We start from the raw sequence: 23,958 nt of genomic DNA, 5'->3' as shown, positions 1-23,958 counted from the left end.
TTCCTCTTTGTCTATTGACCTCTGCAGTCCTCTTGAGATTTGGTTTTAACCTCGTGTGGCTTAACGTGCCTCAGCAGCTGCTACCAAAATAAAACCAAAAAAAGGAAATGAACTCCTGCAGACACGATGTTTAAACACAAGTGTAACATCAATTTTACTCAGCCTTGACTTTTCTCTTCAGATTGATACGGACTGAAGTTGTTCAGTGGAAACGGATCGGTTGCACTTCCAGCTATTAGATGTTCAATAAATCAGTCGAACTTAAATTGCAGGGAACTCAAAACGCAGAGCTGTCGTTTGAAATTGAAAGCTGGTGGTATTTTATATGGTCTCGTGTGCTGCCAAGTACTCATCAATAAAACATCCAGCACGTCAGAACTTTGTTCTGTGATCTGGTGTGAAGGTCGTCCGTTGCTCCAACACTTAACGGCAGCGGAGCAACGCTCAGTCAGACAAACGGGACTCGGAGGAGTCTTCAGCAAATAACTGAGCTTCTATTCCCACGGATTCAGACCAGTTCAGCACATCAGGCAGATCGTTGCTGCACAAACGCTGCCGGCGTTCCTGTTTGTTCTCACGCCGCTGTTCCTTCGCAGGCCAGAAGACGACGACTTCGACATGGAGGAGGAGATGAGGAAGCTTCATCCTCCGCGGCCGCCCCGAAAACCAGAGCTGGAGCCTCGCAGCAGAAGAGGTTTGGTTGCGGACCCCAGAGTGAGCATCATCCCCGAGGGCGGAGGCCCCGGGGACAGCGAGGAGGAGTCGGACTCCGACGGCCCCATCCTCTACAGAGACGACGACGAGGAGGACGAGGAAGGCCCTCCGAGTAAGTTCCACTCGTAACGTTACGTTCGGACCTCTTTTTAAAATCGATTTTAATTAGATTAACAGAAGACGAATGGAAAATAGTTCTGTAATTACAGCTGCAAGGGAACTTTGTTTCTCTCATTTCCTGTTTTTCCAATGAGGCAACATCTGTAAACATGTGGAGGACGTGGACAAAACAAACCTATTTGACTTAAACATGCTACATGTTACATAAAGACCGTTAAACTACTAAACTTCAAATATGTACACATACGTCCCTCGGCACAACACAACTGAAGACCTCAAACAATATCAAGAAGGCAAGAAATTCCTCCAGGTAACTCTTGACAACGCTCCCTGCTGACGGAGACCATTACAGGTGACCAAGCTGTCGTCAAGACAAACACTGACTACTTGGTGGAGTTTAAAATATAAAACACATTTTGGTTTGTTTACACTGTTTTTGCTTACGACTCCAGATGTTCTTTTTTTTTTAGTTTGGATGTCTTGAGTTTTGTTCTGCTCTCTATCAGTTCAAACATTTTACTGGGACTTTGTTATGTTTATGTTGTTTGCCAGATGTATCTAAGCAGCAGATCTAACTATAAATAAATGAATTTGTAGACCAGAGTGATATTCCCAACAGATGAGGAGCGTATTCGTGGACGCTGTAGAAGAGTCTGCTGCATTTGAGGTTGATTTGATTGGTTGGCTGCTGACGGAGACGAATGTCCCGCTGAAACTTCCAAGTTTGCTTTCAGGAACTTGAACGATTATAAAAAGTGCTGAAAGCTGTTGACTGTTTACTGCTCCGCACACTTTACTTTCAAACTGTCAACAAGTATGAACTAGCCCTTTGTATGGTTTACAGCACTCACTGTAATGTACGTATTTCTAATATTTAGCGGCGCTGACTGACAGCTGAGTGCGTTCGGCCTCGTTTCAGCAGCAGGAGCGGCCGACTGTACGGAGCTCTTAACGGCGTCCGAGCGCTCCCGCTCCGAAGCGCTGCTCCATGAAATGTGTGTAGAAATGTACGAGCGTCAAAGAAACACCGTAAGAAAACGGTCTCGCCTTTTTAAGGTCCGTCGGTATCGGGCAGCCGGGCGAGCGCGCGGACAGCAGTGCGCTGAAGAAAGTTGGGATATTTCCGCTAATGAAATGCAGCAAAGTGCGTACGTATAAACATTCGGTCTGTGCACCAGGCGGGCTGGCGAGCCGCGTGAAGAGGAAGGACACGTTGGCGCTGAAGCTGGAGAGACAGGAGCGGGAGGACGGGGACGCCCAGGAGAACTACGACGGCATGATCTGGCACAACAGGGAGCAGTGGGAGGCAGTGAGGAGCAAGATCGGCACCACGCTGACACGGTAAACCCAGCTTCAGCCTCTGAAATCAGAAACATGATTATTTAATTCAAGCTCATTCTTACTAAGTGCAGCAAAGAGAAAGAAAGTCGTGTAAAATGTGGTCGCCTGCAGTTTGTTTCCATCCGTTATTTACCATCAGTCGCTTCAGGAAATCTTGTGATTTCAAGAATTAAAGCATTTATGCAAATTGTTTGCAGTTTATACAGGAAAGAAACGCCAAATAAAAGCTCTGCTGAACATATTTGGGCACAAAGAAATCTTTTTCAAAAGAAACTTGCTTCATCAACATCAATAATTCGTCTGGGATGGAACGGTATCCCTGGGACACGGCTGATGTGACGTGTTGTGTGTTCAGGCGGCTGAGTCAGAGACCGACGGCAGACGAGCTGGAGCAGAGGAACATCCTTCAAGGTGAGACTCTCCCTCATCAGCCTGCTTTATTTACCTTCCCTTCATCTGCATCAAGGTCAGAGAGGACATTTTTCATTTCTCTCACCTTGGTTGAAATGGATAGAAACATTAGTCCTTCGTCCTCCTCTGACTGTGTGGTTGTTGTTGTTGTTGTTTTACTTCTTGCTTGCAGCACATTGACGGTCACTAAACACAGGAGTTTGTAATTATGACCACTGAGCTCACTTCATATTTGAATAACAGTTTAAATCCGGACACACACACACACACACACACACACACACACACACACACCCTAAAGACTGGATGAAATGTAGCTTCAGGTGGTTTCAGGAGTGTGTGGGATGATTGCAGACAAAGTATCAGCACCGGTGATCCCGAGTGTGTTTAATGAGTTTCTGACTCTACAGGTGTCTCTAACGGGACTCTTAACGGGACTCTTAACGGGACCGGACCTCCCCGGTTCTGTCGGACTGTTTCTTTTTCGCCCTCATTCAGAGACAGTTGAAGCAGCAGACAGAATTAAGGATCATCAGATTCTGGCCTCATTAATCGGCTGCATGTGACGGAGCGACATGGAATAACGTTTCCTGTCCTGCTGTGATGAGCTGATGACACTCGGCCACTTCCTGCCTGTGCTTCACAATAAGAGCCGTTTATCAGCGTTGATACCTGATACTCAGTAATATGACAGTAGACAAAGTCGGGGCGGGCTTTTCAAGCTAAACTACGGTTTGAAATTCACCCAGAACTATTTGATGATGAGTGTTTGTGCTGTTTCTCAGCGCGGCGTCTAATCTGACCTCCACACAGTTTCACTTCCACAGCTGGCGAGCAGCAACATGTTCTTTAGTTCATGTTGTTTAGTGGCGGCTGACGGCTTTAAGGTGCATCACTGCCACCTTCTGACGGGAGTAACGCTGCAACAGGCCACTAAAACAGGGGAAACGAGGAGGAGTGATAGTTGCATATACTAATCGATTTGATATATTCAACGACTGTTTTAATATTAAAAAAAAAAAAAATCATGTCCCATCAAACATTAAACAGCTAAATGATGATCAAATACCAAAGACTCTTGGAGCTTGTATGTACTGTAGATCTGAGCAGGTCGGTACCAATTGAAGAGCGTTACGATCGCTGGTACTCTGAAACTCAAAGCTTGGACAGGAACACTCGTGGTTAGCTGAGATTTATTCCATTTCATATTTCCACCGGTAGATGGAGAGATTGTCTGGATGTTGTGTTGACCAGGAAGTGACCCTAACATTGAATTTAAATTCAATTGTATTTCTAATACAAGCCATCTCAGGGCACTTCACACAGTAAAGTCCTTCCAACATAACTTTACAGCATTATAGAGAGAAACCCGGCGACTCAGCAGCTCCCACATCAGCAACAGCTGGAAGGAAAAACTCCCTTTTAACAGGAAGAAGCCTCCGACAGAATCGGGTTCAGAGGCCGTCTGCCTCCACGTCTCATGAACAGCAGAGTAACGTGTGTTACTGGAGTCATTAAGACGCCGTGGAGGAGTTCCATTGTTTGGCTGTGAGAAAAACAAAGTGGTGTTCTGAAGAAGAGGTTTAATGAAGAGCTGCAGAAGCTTTGAGTTACTGCACACAGCGAGTGGACCTACGTAGAATCTGAGTGCCCGAGACAGGTGAAGTCATTCTGAGCACTTTCTTCCTCCGTAGACCGTCAATAACATTTTCCCAAACCTCCCAAAGATCGTGTACAAATTCCCGGTCGTAGTGAAAAACGAATGTGATCGGTGCCCGATACAGGAAGCTGTATTTGAGAAGACTCGTACGCACCAGTTGATCGTGGAAATATCTCCTTGAATCTACGGGGAGCTGTGGAAGTGAAAGTGAGATTCATCATGTGGCCGCACAACAAACACACAAACACACAAACACACAAACAACGGAGTGAGAAGCGTCCAGCAGACGGACTGCGGGGGAACTTTGGTGTCACATCACTGTGACGCTAACTCACATCCCAGAAGTAGGAACAGAATAGTTCTGATGGAGGGTTCATACCTCCCCGCCGCGTCTCGCCTGTCCTCCAGAGACAACAACAAAGCAGCGCCTTGTGCAGGAGCTGCAGCGACTCAGTGATTCTCGTTACAGCAGCTCGGGTGAAATGTGGCTGACTGGCTGCAGTGTTTCACAGAATGTCTTCTCCTCCCGCAGCCAAGAACGAAGCGGACCGACGGCTCGAGAGATGCGAGATCAAACGGAGGCTCACCAGAAAGGTCGGGCTGCAGCACGAGAACGACAGCTCTTATTATTAGTATTATCATCATCATGATTATGAAGCAGAAACTGACAGCAGCCGTGTTCGCTCCTCCTCCAGCTGTCCCAGAGACCAACGGTGGCCGAACTGCAGGCTCGCAAGATCCTGCGCTTCCACGAGTACGTCGAGTCCACACACGCCCACGACTACGACCGGAGAGCCGACAAACCCTGGACCAAACTCACTCCTGCTGACAAGGTGAGAGACACACACACACACACACACACACACACACACACACACACACACACACACACACACACACACACACTCGACTCATGTGGCTCGAAGCTTCTTTAAGCCCCGAGCAGGTTTAACAGTAACGTCTCCTCCGTCTGGTCAACTCTCGAGGGGGGATTTACATTCCAAGCAGGTTCAGTATCGAGGAGGAATCCCAGGAATGGAACACACACACACACACACACACACACACACACACACACCCCACACACACACACACACACACACACACACACACACACACACACACACACACCGCTTTAATGGCTACCAAGTAAATTACCTGGTCCAATGAAGCTGAGAAAATATGCAGGCACACGAAGCAGATGCATGTCAGCGTGTGGAGGAGGTGGGAAGTGGAAGGATTTCAGGTTTCAGGTCCTAAAAAACAAAGTTTGTGTGGAATAATAACAGAGGAGAAACAATCTGAACACACACACACACACACACACACACTCTCTCTCTCTCTCTTCTTTTGTGCCTTGCTGTAAACGGATGAATGATGTTTCTTTCATGTGTCGTCCTCTCAGGCTGCCATCCGCAAGGAGCTCAACGAATTCAAGAGTTCAGAGATGGAGGTTCATGAAGAAAGCAGGATCTATACCCGGTCAGGCTGGTTTATATATATTTATATCTATATATACACCGCCCTCATGAATAATTCACCTCGGCTCTTCTTCAACTTTGTTCATCACAGACATCCATTCTTTAGCGCTGCTGTTTTCTCCGCTGGATGTTTTTGCAGCGACTAAAGTCCTCTCGTCTCCTCCAGGTTCCATCGACCGTAGCTGTCCGGGCCGACCGGTACGAGCCGTCGGGCCGGGAGGAGCGAGGAGGTCCGAGGAGGTCCGAGGAGGTCCGACTCCCCGCTGAGAGCTGAACACGGGGCTCTTCGTGGTCGCGCAGCTGAAGGAGTCGCAGTTCAAAAAGCAGCCGGTACTCCGACACCTGTCAGAGCGCGGAGCTCCGGACGGGAGGAGTCGACCGGTGCTCGGTGCCAACGCTCAAAGGGGGAGGAAACACTCCGACTGAACTTCAAAGGAGGGTTCGCACAGCGCCCCCTTCAGGGGAACCCTCTCTCTCTCTAACGCCTTCACCTGCCTTCATGTATATAAACCCATTCGGAAGCAGAAAGACTGTGCACGTAACGCAGTTCATATCAGCACCGTGGATGGTACCACTGAACTAACCCGGGTTGAAACACTGTTCCTATCCTGCCTTAAATCTCACGTGAACTAACACGACGTACGGCTGAAAATGTGAAAGAGCTCCGTTCGACCCGCTGAGCTCTGATTCCAAAACTCTTAAAACGTGCATTTTACTGTACTTTATTGATGATGATTCTCCTGGAGCACATATCACTAGATTATTCTCTAATAAAGGCAACTTATGTTCCTTAATCAGGTTTGTAGATAATTCAAAACAAGTTTCGAGCCTCTAATTCTGTTTATAATTGAATTCTTCAAAGCAGGAAAATGTACATATTTTTATTTTCCTGTCGGTTTTACGGTACTTTATATATGCAAGTTCATAGCTGGCTGCGACTGTATAGAACAACTCTAGATTTGATCGACTTTATATTGTAAACTACTGACATGTTTTAATTGTAAAGTATTTCTCAATAGTAATGGTACAGATTGTTTCTTCTGTTTTTTTTTATACAGAGACCTTTAAACTGTTTTTGTGAACACACTGAATAACTGAACAATCTACTCCAATTAAAATACCTGTGATTTACATTTCAATCTTGGTCTTTTCTTTCTTCTGTGTGTGTGTGTGTGTGTGTGTGTTGGATGGGAAGTAGAAGGCCTTTTAAAGTGACCAGATGAGGGCAGTGTTCTATAAAGTGATCTGAGCTGAAATGATTCCCTCCATGTGGACCTGAGTGGGTTCGTGTCTTCAGATGAGTTCAGCTGCCGTCTTCTCTCTGTCATGTGTTGTCACTTTAAGATCCCGTGACGCCTGTCGGCGCTGAACAGACACGGAGTCTCTGTCTCCTGCACCTGAACCTTGACGTGGTGTGAAGCCGTCATTGAAATGAACTGATGAGTTAAATCTTGAATCTGAGCAGCAGTTTCTGTACATTCAGCAGATAACACTTCGTTCATTTAATCAGAGACCGAATAGAGACCACGTAGAGCCGCTGTTTCTGAATCAAAGAGTATTTATTAATCAGAGCACTCGGTAATAAGTCATGATCATCAGAGGGAGGTTTGCAGCCTGCAGCTCTCTGACCTGTCAGGTCCCGAGTTGTTGCTTATTTCAACTGTTTTCTGGACTCGTGTGTACCACCAGGTGCAGCCTCCTGTACCACCGGAGGCACACAAACCACAGCTTGGGTATCACTTGTCTATAGAATCTTAATATCAGTACTTATGTAATCTACATAAGAATACAATTCATGTCATGTTTTCAGAACTTATAAATAATAAACCTCCCAGAATGCTTTTACTATTGATTTGGAATTTTGATATCTCAAAATCACCATTTCATATTTTCTGTTTAAACACTGTGCTGCTCGATGACAGCCCGTTAATCACAAACACCATGACAACGATCAGAGCTCCTCCATCCTCTGCTGTGACGGACGGGTCGAGAGCATAAAGAACCCGATGTTTCCTTCAGGAAGGCGGAGACCAAACCTGAGCTAAAAGTGAGTGAATATTGGACTCGTTCATCAGGCGGCCACACACGACGGTAAATGCAGAAGTTCATTCCTGCTGGATGTGAATACACAACAGTTATTGAAGGTGTGTTCATTTACACTGCTTGTGACACCAAATGAGGCCAACAGGGAATCCTATCATTAGTTTTCCGCTGATGTCATAAAAAAAACTTTCCACAAAGGAATTGCTGGAAGTAGTTGAAGCACCGACGCGCTTCCTCCACTCCAATCGCTCTGCTCCGTTTCGACGGCTGCAGTCGGAGTGATTGAATACGGGACGGAATCTCTGACAAGACGGAGTCAGCGGTGCTTTGAAATCAGTGACGAGGTGTCTGCGTGAGTCTCGACTGTATCGGGGAACACAGACATCCAGTCAGCCTGGGAGTTTTGATAAAGCGTCTCCAGTGCTTCACTGACTCCTGTAATTACACCGACTCAGAGCGCGCTGGTCCTCATCAACAGATCGTCATCAAGCTGCTTCGCTGGCAACGAAGCGTCAGACTGTTTGCACAGCGGAACGCGTGCGGGACTAATTAAAGCTGCTGACTACTTGGCCACGAGCCCAAAAACAGACAGAACAACAACAATGGAAGACAATCTTTACTAGTCCGACGCCGTTTCATACCGCTTTGCATTTTACTTTTTTTTTTATTTTAGACAACATGCCACAGTATGACTTTTTAATATTTTAGATGACTGTAACCCGGGTGACGAGCATTTATACCGCGGAGATATGACAACACGAGCGCATGGAGTTTGTCCAATTTCACAATTCAACTGTTAGAAAAATTGGTCATGACATTTTTTTCAGATATTCGTGGTTCCCAGAGGATGAATCCTGCTGAATTTTCCTTTAACGCCACCTGGAGGTGGACATTTGTGGTTTGGAGTAAAATGTTTAGTAAAAAACAGTTTTGACTGGCAACCAAAACTTTTTGACTCCAAACCCCGGAGGTCCAATTTGTGACCAAACCTTTTGTGACAATAGCAACATTTTCAAGCCTGTGATCAAAACCAACAAAACTGAAAAGCAGAATTTGTTTTCAATCCAAATAATTTTATTCTCAGTTCATATATTTTTAATTACAAACTTGATTTTTGATTGCAGTGCGAGAAATTTGTTATAAAAATACGTTTTTATGCTTTCCTAGAAAAGATATAAAAGTATGTTCATAACCAGAAGATGAATCCTGAAACTTTGGTGATCATTCAACGTTTTCTTTGTCACCTTCAGGTTGACATTTGGCGTTTTAAAGTGTCATAACTTGACAATAATTGGATGGATCACCATGAAATTTGGTACAAACATTCATGCTCCTCTTTAGATGATTTGTAACCATTTTTAAGATCCCTCGACTTTTATTCTAGAATAATCCGATTTCTGACCAAATAACTACAAATCCAATGACATTCAAATCAGCCTCAGGTTTACTTTGTTTTCAGTACTAATTCATTTTTGTGACCACTGGTACGTGTTCCATTACAACCTCATCATGGACTGTAGCAGAGAGTGTGCATTGAAATGTGTGTAAAACTCAGCAGAGACCCTTGAAAAGCTTCCAGAGGTTTACAGCGATGAGAAAACGAGCGTGGCGAGGTGTTTTCAGTGGTATTCACATTTAGAGAGGAGCTGAACGTCACTGTCCAAGAATGTTTTTTGAAAATGTGACTTTCTCACCCGCAACAGTTTACTTTGGGCGTACTCACATATCACATATTGCACCATTAAAACCTTCTGAATTATTTTCCAGAAAATTGAAGATGATGAAAAATAAAAGAATAATTTTCCTTTTATCTACATTCATCTACAGCAAGAAAAATCCTTTCATATTGAAGTTATGTTCTCAGACTGCAGCCACGTGTGAATGTGTAATAACCTATAAATTCAAAACGATGACAGTGACTTCTTATGGGTGAGTTATTATATTCTTGTGGAGAGAAAAAAACAAGCCGAACTTGACTTTATCTGGTGTTGTATGAGTGTTGAATATTTATAACTGCACTGAGGTGATGAAAATTTGATGTCCAATTTGTCTTCCTGGGAGCTAATCGAAGCATTGAGCCACGTTTAGTTCGTTCGTTAGAGGGGGTGGGGTGGGTTGGGGGTGGGGGGTGGACATTGGGGGAGCTGATGACAGACTGTAATTACATTGTGTAAATATAACAAAGCCGGCTGCTGCTCGTGAACGTGGATCGTTGGGAGAATGCGCTCTGCCGGATGGTGAGGTGGAGGACGGATGGAGGGGTTAGAGACCGTACATCTATACGTCCATTTAAATCACGTCCTCTCCAGCGGGGTGGGACACTTGGCGTCTCCCAGGCCGGCTGCGTGGTTCTTCTCCGGGATGTAATTTTGCAGGAAGGTCAGAATGAGAGAATTTCACGGCGCCGTAACGACGTCCACTGTGATCTGTCTGCACTCATTTCACCCCCTACGAATGAGCTTTAAGGGCCCAAAACAGATTGTTATGATATGGCGGTGTTTTAACGGACTCAGATGCAGACACAGTAGGATAGCTGTTTTTATGAACCAGGGAGTCTTTATTTTCTCCAAACAACTGACACACAGTAGGCAGAGATAAACAATGTTCAAGTCCATAAGAGGCCAAAAGCCAATTGTCCACAAGAAGTCTCCTCTTCTCTCTTCTCTGATCCTGAGCCGCGATCGCGGCTGGCAGACAGGCAGTATGCAGAGTGGGCGTGGCTTCGCTGTGGGGAATCCCGAGGTCCGACACAAGGACTGCCAAAGCATCAGCAGATGATCTCCGTGGAACGAACTGGATGCTTTCTTCGGACAGGTGAGAACCTGTGTTTTCGACACTGTACGGTAGGTAAGCTGAGACAAACAGGGAGTCAGAACTGCACTGAGTGAAACGAACAGACTTACGGAACAGAATACCAGGTCGGTGAATGCAGCACAGCTGTGCTGACGGAGAGCGGCGCGGCAGCGGGTGGAACTCGTAGGAGGATACTGCTGAGGGACACAAAACAAAACACAAGCACATGGCAAAACAATAACAAACAGACAGGGGAATGACAGCACACATGAGGAGAGGTGATCGGGGATACAAATAGAGGGAAACACACTAGGATCAGACAGGAATCCTCACAGATCTGTGGTGGAGCACGGGGTCGTCCATTATTCCCAATAACACTGAACATAACAGTCCGTGGAGGCTCTGAGGTGTTGGCCTTTAAAAACAAACCCTGGAGATGAGAGCAGAAATAAATCCAACACGGGGGGAGGGATTGAAAGCTGATGTTATTGTTGTTTTCTCGTTTTAAAAGGTCAAATGACGTCTTTCACCTGAATATCAGAACACATGCTTCCAGTAAAGTGCACACTGTAGACAAAAGATAATATGCATGAACTGATGAACATATACAGCTTCATCCTGAACCGTTTGCTCGTGTACCATCCCCTCACACTGCACCCACTCACATTGTGCACTAATTCACTAATGTGATGAGTATTCTTCTGGCAGGTGTTTTCTCTGGAGTGGGAGCTATTTATACATTTGGTCTCAGTTGGTCTTTCATTTGACCAAAGTCACTGTTCACTGTGTTTTGTTTTGAGAATGGAAAATGCTTCATATCTTGACCTGGTCCCAGATGTTCAGAAGTAATCTGATTCAGTTGAATCAAATCTTTAAAAATGGGTAAACAATTTGTCACAACACAAAACATGTAAGAGCACTATTTACTAGTGTACTAAGTGAAGTATGTGATTTGGTACACAGCGTTGGTTTGGATCTGTGTTACGGCCAGCAGTCTGTGTGTTTGGCCATTCAGCAGTTTACTTGAACACTGGAACGACCTCTGTGAACCGGAGTGGGTTGCGTCTCCCCTGACTCTTCCCAGCCAAGAAACAACCTTTTGTTTGTTTGTTTGAGATAAATCTTTGAGACTTTAATACTTTCAGATTCCCGTATTTCTTTTTTTCTCTCTGGGGTTTTTCTTGTGTTGCTCCCCCTCGTCTCCTAAACCCACTGACGACATAACAATCTGGAACAAACCCTCAGTAAATGTTGTTCAAAATCTCTTTGTAACTTTGGGAAAAGGATTGGCTCTAAGGGCTGGGTCGGTCGGGCTGGGGTGCGAAGCGGGTCTGGGCTCGAGTCGCGGCTGGGGGAGCAGTTGCCCCGTCGCCCGCCTCTCTCCGCCGCTGGAAGCGTGGCGTGCGGCCCTCGTCCCCGGCGCCTCTGGCGTCGGTGGGCGTGGGTTTCGCGGGGTGGTGTCCGTCGCCGCATGGAAGGCGGGCCGGTAGAGGGGGCCGGGTGCGGCGGTCGCAACTCTGGACGCGCGCCGGGCCCTTCTCGCGGATCTCCCCAGCTGCGGCGCCCGCCGGGGTCCCGTTCGTGCGGGCCGCCCCGGTGGGTCGCCTCGGCTGGCGCCTAGCAGCTGACTTAGAACTGGTGCGGACCGGGGGAATCCGACTGTTTAATTAAAACAAAGCATCGCGAAGGCCCACGGGGGGTGTTGACGCGATGTGATTTCTGCCCAGTGCTCTGAATGGCAAAGTGAAGAAATTCAATGAAGCGCAGGTAAACGCTGGGAGTAACTATGACTCTCTTAAGCGGATGTTGGAACCGGATTTCCCTCCCATAGCGTATAACAACCTAAGTAACAAGTTTGCTCTCTGTTGGGAACCGAAGAAGGACCGGAATGATCATAAGGGGCAGATATCCAGGGCATCAAAAGGAACAAACATAAGAGTCTGTGAAAGGCCAGTTAGGTGCTATATTAATAACTTGGAGGGTCCTGTGGAAGGACCGTCCGAGTCTAATACTCAAGTGAGCGTGGAACACCGGGGTGCAATGTCGGATATATTCAAAGACGTAACATAGACCGAGGGCTACTGAAAGGATCTTGCAGATTTGGGAAGTACCAAGACCCTGGAGGTTGGTGATGGTCTGCCTAGAATTTATTCCTGGCTTCCGTCCCAACATACCCGGGGCTGGGGATGTTCGCTTACACCTGGGCCCACCCCGATGTCTACGACAGCCGGGGAGCCTTTGAGGGGCGAGTGTCGCCAAGTTGACTAGGACGGGTTTCTCTGTTGCGGTCTGCTTTGAATCTTCATGGCTTCCGTCTCAGGGTCTCCCTAGATAAGAGTGCTCGTCATCGCCTGGGCCCACCCTGACATCTATGACGGCGGGAGGGCCTTTGAGGGACGAGGGGCGCCAAGTTGTCTAGGAAAGGTCTCTCTGTTGCGGTCCGCTATGGGTTTGCCCATGGCTTTCGTCTCAGAGGAGCCCAACGATCGGACTTGTCATCACCTGAGCCTACCCCTAAGCCAGGCATGTCCAAAGTCCGGCCCGCAGCTTCGGTCTTATAATGTGTTAGTTATGGCTCGCTAGCTCTGTCAGAATAAATAAATCATACAAATGTAAAGATGTAATTCCTCCGTTCACCACACGGTGGCAGCACCGTTCTAATGCTATCTGGCTCTGCATCCGTGCTGCGAACTCTTCTCAAATCACTTCTGCCATGGCGACCGCAAAAAAAGAGAGAAAAGTTGACAGTGAGGGCCGCCGCTTTCAGGAGCGGTGGGAATTACGATACTTCACTGAAAATCGAGGCAATTGTGTTTGTCTAATTTGTAAAGAGGCGGTTGCCTTGTTTAAGGATTTCAACGTAAAGAGACACTACGAGACTAAACATGCTACAACGTACGGCAACCTAACAGGGAGAGGCCGCGCTGAAAAAGTGAAGCAACTCCAAGCTGCTCCGGCATCACAACAGAGAGTCTTCACCGGCCTCTGAGTCAAAGGAAAACACAACAAAAGCCAGCTACGAAGTGGCCATGTTAACAGCTAAACATGGCAAACCTTTTACTGAAGGTGCGTTCATCAAAGACTGTGTCATAAAAATGGTGGAGAACATTTGCCCCGAGAAGAAGCAAGAATTTATGAATGTTTGCCTGGCACGCAACACTGTGGCACGGAGAGTTGAGGACGTATCGTCAGATATTCAGAGACAACTGGGGGACAGGGGAGGGGCTTTTGATTATTTCTCATTAGCCTGCGATGAAAGCACCGATGCATCTGACACTGCACAACTACTTATTTTTTGAAGAGGAGTTGATGACAACATGAACGTGACAGAGGAGCTGCTTGACCTCAAAAGCCTTAAAGGGCAAACCAGAGGAACAGATTTATTCGTTTCTGTTTGTGAAGCTGTTGATGATGTGAAACTACCGTGGAGTAAAGTTTCTGGGATCATTACCGACGGTGCGCCTGCCACGGCTGGTGAGCGAAGTGGATTGTCCACATTGATCTGCAATAAAGTCAGCGAAGAAGCAGGTAACGCTATCAAACTTCACTGTATCATTCACCAGCAGGCTCTCTGCGCCAAACAGCTCAAATTTGACGACGTTATGAAACCAGTGGCAAAGGCAATCAATTCTATTCGCTCTGAAGCTCTAACCCACCGACAGTTTCAGCAGTTCTTGCGTGACATCCAGGCTGAATACGGTGACGTAACATATCACAACGATGTGAGGTGGCTCAGTCGGGGGTCCGCACTGCAGCGATTTCTCTCTCTCAAAGAGGAAATTGGACATTTTTTGGGTGAGAAGGGAGAACTGTCCGATCCCGTATGGCTGGCAAATCTGGCTTTTTTGGTTGACATAACAAAGCATCTGAATGCGCTGAATGTTAATCTTCAAGGAAAAGATGCCGTGGTGAGCCAGCTGTACGCTCACATCAAGGCTTTTGGAACCAAACTGCAACTTTTCCAAAGACACTTGTCCCAAACCGAGCCCTGCACCGTGCACTTCCCAGCTTTGAAAGAGGTCGTTGACAGTTTCCCACAGGACAACATCGGTGCGCAAATGAAGAGTTACGCAACAGCTATCGCATCTCTTTCTGTGGAATTTAACAAACGCTTTCGGGACTTTGCAGTTATTGAAAAGGACATGTTGCTGTTCTCTTCTCCCTTCTCCGTGGACCATAATGATGCTCCTCCACAGCTGCAGCTGGAGCTCATTGAGCTGCAGTGTGACGATGAGTGCCGCGGAAAACACCAGCAGTGCTCTCTTGTTGACTTTTACCGGCAGCTGGACAAAAGCAGGTTTCCAGAAATGCGGTCATTCGCTAAGAAAATGCTGAACTTATTCAGCTCCACATATTTGTGAGAGCAAACATTCTCAGTCATGAACTTTAACAAGAACCGACTGAGGTCAAGGATGAGTGACTCCCACTTGCGTGACATTTTACGCATCTCAACCACTGCTCTCAAGCCAGACCTGGCCTCTTTACTTAAATCTAGATCTCAGTATCACCCTTCCCATTAGTGTCAGCAAGTTATCTGTTCCTTGATCAATCTGAAATTTAATGTTTTGAACGGTAACATCTGTCACTATTAACAGTGAAAAGCCTAAAGCACACTAATGCACTTGGACTTATGGCACTTATGTTATTAAACTCTTGAATAAGATATGTGTTATAACTGTTGATGTTATGTACCTGTAGATGTGACACAAACTATTGCTTTCTGAAAGATCTTGTAAAAGACAGAGGCAAAATTCACTTGTTTTAAAGTTTAATGGTAACAGACCACTTTGCATTACTTATAACTCCTGTTTAAAATGTTCATGAGGCAAAGATATTTAACTCATGGAAATTGAAGGTATTCTATACAGTTTGTTCAATGTTATCTGACTGAATGAAAGGCAGACTTATGTTTTTAGAGTTGTTCACATCTGCCTGAGTGGCTTATATTTGGTTACATTGTCATTTGAAAAATAAAGGTAATTGTGACAATGAAAATTGTTTTATAACAGTGTGTATTTTCATGTAACTTTTGTGGTTAAAAAAAATGTCAGAAGGAACTATTGGCCCCCGGGCATCTTCACTTTATCAAATTTGGCCCTCTTTGCAAAAAGTTTGGACACCCCTGCCCTAAGCCTTGTGTGGAGGGAGAGCTCTTGAGGGACGAAGTCCAAAGAATCTAGCGTCATCCATAACTCGGGGATGATGTGGTCCTGGCCCAAACCCTTGACTGGGAGATGGTAATGGCTACGATACTCAAACATGAATGGATGAACGAGTCAATTGTGTATCAGCTCATTCTGAAGGGCGGTGAGTTACTGGGCTAAGCAGATATTTACGTGTCAGTCTGCAATAACTACCATCGGATAGGTCAGGGTGTGAGACCCGCTATCCAAACATGTCAACTCCCAGGAGAAGACATGGAGGTGTGTGCGAGAGGGTGGGGTGAAGCAGAGGGGGGAGCGGGAGTGGTAACCCGGCTGGGAGACTATTAAGGCGGGAGCGTTCCCCTGAGTTCAGACACCCCCTTTCCACGCCCTTCAGAAGAACTGTGAGGGGGTCGGTCCGGCGGGACCTATTTCTTAAGCGTCCTGGAAGACCCAATGTTATTGTACTTAGTACAAATAAACATTGGAGACGGGAATGTGATGGAAAGACAAGACTCCCAACATTAGTCATAGTTGGGATGCGTGTTCCGTGGTTGTCGCAGAACTGCCGGTTCTGTGGTGTTCCATTGAAGCACTGCCCAACTAGCACTTGGACATATAAGGAGAGTGAACAGACCGGGCTCGGTTCTGATCAAATGTGCCTGTTGTTCAGGCACCCTGTCTAAGGCCCAGTACCATGTGCCCAGGTGCGGGACTAAGAAAATACTAAAGGATTTTTTGTTGATTAAACAATTTATTAATTTTTCTTTTTTTTTTCAAAATGGTTTTGTTTCTGGTGTCCATTGTATTTTATCGTGGGCAGCCATAGTGTCCTCATAAATGAGTCCAGACAGTGGGGAAGTCATTTCTTCATAATCTGGAATCCAATTCAGACAGAAATTTGTCATTCCTAAAAATGACATCATTTGTCTTTTTGTCTGTGGTTTTGGTGCCTTTAAAATGTCCTCCTTACGTCCTTTGTCTAGACTCCTCCTGTCTGCTGATAAGATCATATCCCAAATATTTTACAACTGTTTTTCCACAATTGTAACTTGTCTTTGCTGACTTTGTGGGCTTGTTCTGCTAAAAAGTGGAGTAATGCAAGTGTGTCTGTTTTGCACTGATATGTTTCTGAACAGAGTAAAATGTCGTCCACGTACAGTAAAATCTGGCTGCCTCCTGGAGGTTCAAATTTGGCCAGATTTCCTGCCCTGGACTGGGAGAATAATGTCGGGCTCTCGCAATATCCTTAAGGGATTCAAGTGTATGTGTATTTTTTTTTTCCATATTGAAATGGAAACCAAAACTGATCTTCTATCTGGACTGGTATTGAGAAAAATGCATTTGCTAGGTCTATGACTCGTAACTCTGTGATACTCGTAACTCTGAGATATTCGTAACTCTGATACTCGTAACTCTGTGATACTCGTAACTCTGTGATACTCGTAACTCTGAGATATTCGTAACTCTGATACTCGTAACTCTGTGATACTCGTAACTCTGAGATACTCGTAACTCTGTGATACTCGTAACTCTGATACTCATAACTCTGTGATACTCGTAACTCTGATACTCGTAACTCTGAGATATTCGTAACTCTGTGATACTCGTAACTCTGAGATACTCGTAACTCTGTGATACTCGTAACTCTGAGATACTCGTAACTCTGAGATATTCGTAACTCTGTGATACTCGTAACTCTGTGATACTCGTAACTCTGTGATACTCGTAACTCTGATACTCGTAACTCTGTGATACTCGTAACTCTGTGATACTCGTAACTCTGAGATATTCGTAACTCTGATACTCGTAACTCTGTGATACTCGTAACTCTGAGATACTCGTAACTCTGAGATATTCGTAACTCTGTGATACTCGTAACTCTGACATACTCGTAACTCTGTGATACTCCTAACTCTGTGATAGTGGTTCTGCATATACTTCTCCGTTTGCTGCTCTTACTCTGATCTTTTCTTGTGCCAATTTCTGTAATTTGGCTCCTCATCACTCCTAATAAGTGACCTACATGCTCCTGAATCGCACTATAAAGTTACTTCAATCTCTTCTATCAGTAGAGTCACAAAAGGTTTATCTTGTTCTGAGTAGTATTTCAACTGTACTTATCTCTAACACATCACTGATGTCCTCATCTTTAGTTTCTAGTTGGTCTGTGTCTGTGAATCATGTGAAATGTGTGTGTCATGCTGAACCCGTCTCCTCCTCCTCCTCCTCCTCCTCCTCTTCCTCTTCCTCTTCCTCCTCCTCCTCCTCCTCCTCCCCTCCCGTCTCTCCACTGCCTGCAGTCTCTTGCCCAGTGTCCATTCCTCCCTTCAGTTATAGCAGATGTCCTTACCTGTCTCTCGTGGTCCTCCCCCACGGCCGCCAGCCCCTCTCCATCCACCTCTCCATCCACCTCTCCATCCACCTCTCTTCCTCCTTCCTAATCTCCTCGGTAAAAGTTCTTGGCTGCTGTCTGGGGTTGGAGTAGAGGGGGCGGAGTTTGGTGACGGTGTCGTGGGTTCGGAGACTGAAGCTGGTTGAGCAGGCGGAGAAGGAACAGGCGGAGCGGGCGGATCAGCTGTTACCGGGACGTGGCCCATGTTAGGGTATGGAGGAGGATCGGGCCACGGTCCCATGTTGGTTCGTTTTTGTACCACATAATCATCATCCTCATCTTTTCTCTGGGAGAAATGTATTTCAATTATTAGATCTAGTATTGGTGCATTAAAAGCTATACTACCTTCCCCCGCCTTTTTGTTTTTATTCTCTCCCATCTCCTTCTCTTTCTCTTTTTACTTTTCCTCTTTTCAACTTTCCTCTTCTCTTTTCTCCTGTCCTCTACCTCCGTCAGCCATGCCCTTGTTTCTCTTAAACCTTCTTTTTCTTTTATTTTTTGATTTCCCTCACACTTGTTCTCTATCTTCTCTGTCAACTCTCTACATGCTGTCGTTGTCAGTTTCCCCTTGAATCTGTGTTCCTTTTCCCATTTTTTCAAATATTTTATGTTATCAGCACCTTTTGAGTACGTTTTACGTCTCCCTCCAGAGGTATCTCTTCGATCTTACTACAGCATGCTCCCATTTTGTTTTCTATCTATGAGTCAACCAGTTTGTATGGAGTTCACCCGAGCAACTGGACGCTCAAAGTATCTAGTTATTTATTTTCACGTATTTATTTATTTATTTTTTCGGACATTTTCTTACAGTTACCTGTAGGTCCCTGACCTATTTTTGCGCTCCGGGGAGGTTAATGGAAAATATGTGATTTACGTAGACAGTAAACGTTCTCGGAGCGCTGGAAAGGAAGTCATCGGGTGACTGCAGGCGTGAAATATGACCCAGCGTCACATGACTGATAGTCAGTGGTTGGGACAGCAAGATTAACATGTGTCCCTGTCCACCAGCAAAGGGCCAACATTGACCAGGAGTCAGAGGTGAGGAGGGTGTCCTGATGACAGTCTCGGGGGGGATATATCTATATAATATAGGTATACCCCACAATGAGTACAATACTATGTTGGCTTCATAAGTGTCTGAGGTACTATGACGATGGATACTAGCACCTGCACACAAACACACCGAACAGACACAAACGGTTCAAATTCTCCAAACAAGATCACCATCAAAGACCACAAATGAAGATGATGATGAAGATGAATTACCCAGTGATTCCAGAGCAAAATTTGGCATCGAATCTGCCAACGGAAAAAATCTGTTTGTCAGACAGTGCATCTCCTCCTGCAGCTGTGTCAGCTTGGTCTGCAGCATCTCCATGTAAACACTGGTTAGGTACACAAGTCCTCCTGAATACACCGATGTAAACATATAGGAGGAACATGTGTTAGAAAAACACCACTGAACTCATTCCTGTGATAATCTGTGACAAGTCATCAAAGCTGCTGTATTAAAGATGATTCTGGATGAATTACCAAAACAAATCAGGAGGATGACGAGGAGACACGGAGCCGGTTTGAGTCTGAACGTGTTGCTTATGTCACCCTGTGATCGATTTACTCACAACAGTCTGAACTTTTTGATTGCCCCTCACAAAATGCAATGTCACCTGTAAAGTGCTATTGATAACTTGTGCGTCCTTAAACAAGGCCAAATTATAGGCAACATACTGCTGAGACATTCTGGCCTCCTACATCACTGCTTCAGTATCTCCATTTCCTCTCCTCAGAACCTTCAATTGAGACGTCACTTATTTTTTTATAAAAAGTTAATCACAAATAGCTTTGCTTGAAGGAAAAACAGCGATGCCATGAGCTTCGGCGCTCCCTCCGGTTCTTCCGCTGAGGCTTTGCCTGAGTTTAAAGCATGTCAGAGAGCTGCTGCTGTTACTTTAAAGTGAACTCGTGAAAACATAATATTAGTAGTTCTTTCCTTCGGAGATTTCGTTTGCTGGATCCAAGAGAGATTCTCTAGTCACCTCAATGTCACTGCCCGCGTGGATGAAACTGGAGTCCAACGCATGATATCAAAGACGTCTGCGCCTCTCAAGTCTGCCAACTTTCAACCCTTCGTTTTCAAGCCAGAGGATGACATGAAAAGTAATGAATGGTCACTTGGTCTCATTTCAGTTAAAGACGATAGAGACAAAGCAAAGCATGTGCTGCACATGAAAACCAGGAGCCTTGAAGCACAGAGACTACAATGGTTTGTTTTTGTTATTCCTCTCAGATTGTGCCATTTACAGCACAATAAAGACTGCATCTAACAAAAGTCCCTTATCAACAGATCTCACATTGCCTATTTCCAGCTTCCAGTTTTATAAATGGTAAGCTTGTTCCTCTCACTTGTTTCATTTTCCTTTTAAATTCCATACATGCTGATTAAATGTTTTTTACAGGGTCACATTTGGTGGCCAAGAGCTAATTTGTAGTAGTTTTCAAAGAGTGACTAACTGTTCCCTTAACCTCAGAGGATTGGCACCTAGATGCTTTGTAATAGTGTTGCTTTCGGAGGAAGAAGATGTCGCCCTGGGTCATTTTTGACAGTGAAGCTGAATCTGTAGCACGTGCTGTTGTTTTGGTGTCTTTGTGATTCATTAAGTACACGGTGGGTTAAGTCACTTTAAAATCTTGTGTTATTTCATTCACCACTAGAAGTACTAAAAGTGTCACTGTAATTACACCTTTTGACTTTGCCAAATGTAATCTTAAATCATATATAGTATTGCATAGGAAAATGCATTGTGTATTGTTTTTCTAGCATAAGGTCATTTTACTATAACAGTGACTAAGTCTTGTCCAAAGATTCTCCACATATCTGTTATACTGGTGGCCAATGGGAGAAATGCTTCTTGAGCTGCAGGGAATTTCTTTCCTTGTAACACTGACCACCAGGATTAATTAGCAGCAGGGCTGAGTGCCAGGACCGAATCCACCTCTATACATTAATGGTTTTACCCATTTCTGCATTTCCATTTCAAGAGATTTTATGTGAACAGATTTATTTCAACACACATTCATTTCAGAGTCAAGGATGTCCAATTTTGAATTCAATTTTATTTTCATAGGGTCAGTTTTACAAGAAAAATGAGGTCAGGGCAATTATGTTAATGATTTTGCTATTTTGTCACTACTAAAAATGGGGTTTGAGTTCGGGTTATCAGATTTTTGTTCTCAACTTGGCTTAACATAGTAAGGGCCTCACAACATTACACAGAGGAACCCAACAATTCCCACATGAGCAACAGTGGGGAGGTAAAACTCCCTGTTTACAGGAAGAACCCTCCGACAGAACCAGGCTCAGAGGTGAACGGCCATCTGCCTCGACCGGTTGGGTTGACGAACAGCTTACAACATACAATACATACAACATATAACATACAACACATACAACATACAACACAACAAACAATGAACTTTGGGTAAATTTCTGAAAAAGCACAAAACTAAAAGAGAAAGCCTAAAATGAATAACATGTGATGGTGAACTAATATAAATATCCATCCATCCATTATCTAAACCCACTTTGTCCTGAACAGGGTCACGGGGGGGGGGGGGGGGGGGGGGGGGGGCTGGAGCCCATCCCAGCTTACTTAGGGCGAAGGCAGGGTTCACCCTGGACAGGCTGCCAGTCTATCACAGGGCCAACAATTACATACAGACAGAGACAAAAAACATTCATGCTGTCATTCACGCCTAAGGACACTTTGTAGGATCACCAATTAACCTGATATGCATGTTTTTGGATGGTGGGAGGAAGCTGGAGCACCCAGAGAGAACCCATGCAGACACATGGAGAACATGCAAACTCCACACAAAAAGAAAGGCCCGAGGCTGAGATTTGAACCCAGAACCTTCTTGCTGTGAGGCCACAGTGCTAACCACTGCACCACTGTGCCCTAGTATAAATAGTATAATTATACAACTTTTTCGATATATATATATTATAATAATAATAATTTGCTATTAATGTGTTTAGAGGGACTCCTGGTCGGCCTCATTTCCTGGCAGAAGCTGCAGAAAAAGCACAAAGCTGAAAGAGAAAGCCTAAAATGAATAACGTGATGGTGAACTAATATAAATATCCATCCATCCATTATCTAAACCCACTTTGTCCTGAACAGGGTCACGGGGGCCTGGAGCCCATCTCAGCTTACTTAGGGCGAAGGCAGGGTTCACCCTGGACAGGCCAGTCTATCACAGGGCCAACACTTACATACAGACAGAGACAAAAAACATTCATGCTGTCATTCACGCCTAAGGGCACTTTGTAGAATCACCAATTAACCTGATATGCATGTCTTTGGATGGTGGGAGGAAGCTGGAGCACCCAGAGAGAACTCATGCAGACACATGGAGAACATGCAAACTCCACACAAAAAGAAAGGCCCGAGGCTGAGATTTGAACCCAGAACCTTCTTGCTGTGGGGCCACAGTGCTAACCACTGCACCACTGTGCCCTAGTATAAATAGTATAATTATACAACTTTTTAGATATATATATATATATATATATATATATATATAATAATAATAATAATAATAATAATAATTTGCTATTAATGTGTTTAGAGGGACTCCTGGTCGGCCTCATTTCCTGGCAGAGGCTGCAGAAAAAGCACATAGCTAAAAGAGAGAATGGCCTAAAGTTAATAACATGCAATGGTGGACTAATACAATAATAATAATAATAATAATAATAATAATAATAATAATAATGAGATATAAATGCGTTTAAAGGGACTCCTGGTCGGCATCATTTCCTGGCAGAGGCTTATACTGTGATTTCAAATTCTGCCAGTGGCGTCTTCCCGTGGACCCTGAAGTTGTACAAACAGGTGTAGTTTTCGTGGCCCCAGTTGTCATCAATGTCCAACTTCACATATCTGAAGACATCTTTTTTAAGATCCTGATGAGAGAAAGTACGAAAGGTGTGAAGGAATTGGAGGCAAAAACATTTAAAAGAATCAGATAAAGTGGAGAGTAGAGGTGTGCTGCATTCTTTCTTCCTGTAAAGTTTTATATTAGATATTTGGTTTCATACTGTCAGATAGGCCCACAACACTTTCACTAGACTTCCATCTGAGCATTAAATTCATAAGTGTGAGTTTGAACCAGAAAGGCCTACGACACCTCAGTAAGGCTGAACGGCAATTCTGGTGTCCCCTCCCCTCAAAACCTACACCCACCACCCTGCTCTACCTGCTCTACATCTAAACTAGGATGACTTCTGCCTACATACTTCTTTGCCAGATTTATCTTTGCTCAAAGCTACAATATCATACATGACCACCAATATCATTCCTTCTCCACCAAATCCAGAGAACGACCGTGTTCATCTGCTCAGCTGGATTAAAATGTGTTTGTGAAGCCGGCTGCTTGTGTAATACTCACAGGAAGTTTAAAGGTCTGTAATGACTCCCCAGCCCGATTATAGACGAACGTCCCGAGTCGGATCTGCTCTCCGTCTTCTGTCCTCAGTCCCTGAAAGAGACAGAAAGAGAGACAGACATTGAGCACCTTGTAGTTCACTTCATGTGTACAAGTGAAAGTGAGCGGCAGCTACAGGACAGCTCCGGGGAGGTTAATGGAAAAGATGTGACTTACGTAGACAGTAAACGTTCTCGGAGCGCTGGAAAGGAAGTCATCGGGTGACTGCAGGCGTGAAATATGACCCAGCGTCACATGACTGATAGTCAGTGGTTGGGACAGCAAGATTAACATGTGTCCCTGTCCACCAGCAAAGGGCCAACATTGACCAGGAGTCAGAGGTGAGGAGGGTGTCCTGATGACAGTCTC

At 45.0% G+C, this 23,958-nt stretch overlaps 1 protein-coding gene across 6 annotated transcripts in view; it reads left to right on the top strand.

Moving 5' to 3' along the window:
- The window catches only part of phactr4a (phosphatase and actin regulator 4a), a 34,090-nt gene extending 27,224 nt beyond the window's left edge, over window positions 1-6,866 (top strand). For all 6 annotated transcript variants that reach the window (XM_069176027.1, XM_069176029.1, XM_069176028.1 and 3 more), the window contains 7 exons: window positions 597-826; window positions 2,013-2,175; window positions 2,531-2,586; window positions 4,779-4,840; window positions 4,942-5,079; window positions 5,652-5,728; window positions 5,894-6,866. In XM_069176027.1, coding sequence (XP_069032128.1) covers window positions 597-826; window positions 2,013-2,175; window positions 2,531-2,586; window positions 4,779-4,840; window positions 4,942-5,079; window positions 5,652-5,728; window positions 5,894-5,909 — 742 coding nt within the window. In that variant the 3' untranslated portion in view covers window positions 5,910-6,866. The remainder of the gene's footprint in view (window positions 1-596; window positions 827-2,012; window positions 2,176-2,530; window positions 2,587-4,778; window positions 4,841-4,941; window positions 5,080-5,651; window positions 5,729-5,893) is intronic.
- The last annotated feature ends 17,092 nt before the right edge of the window (window positions 6,867-23,958 follow it).

Source organism: Embiotoca jacksoni, unplaced genomic scaffold (assembly GCF_022577435.1).
Source record: "Embiotoca jacksoni isolate LCO1_2020_lvr unplaced genomic scaffold, fEmbJac1.0.p SCAF_7, whole genome shotgun sequence".
Classification (NCBI taxonomy): Eukaryota; Metazoa; Chordata; class Actinopteri; family Embiotocidae; genus Embiotoca; species Embiotoca jacksoni.
This window is presented reverse-complemented; position numbering and strand designations above follow the sequence as displayed.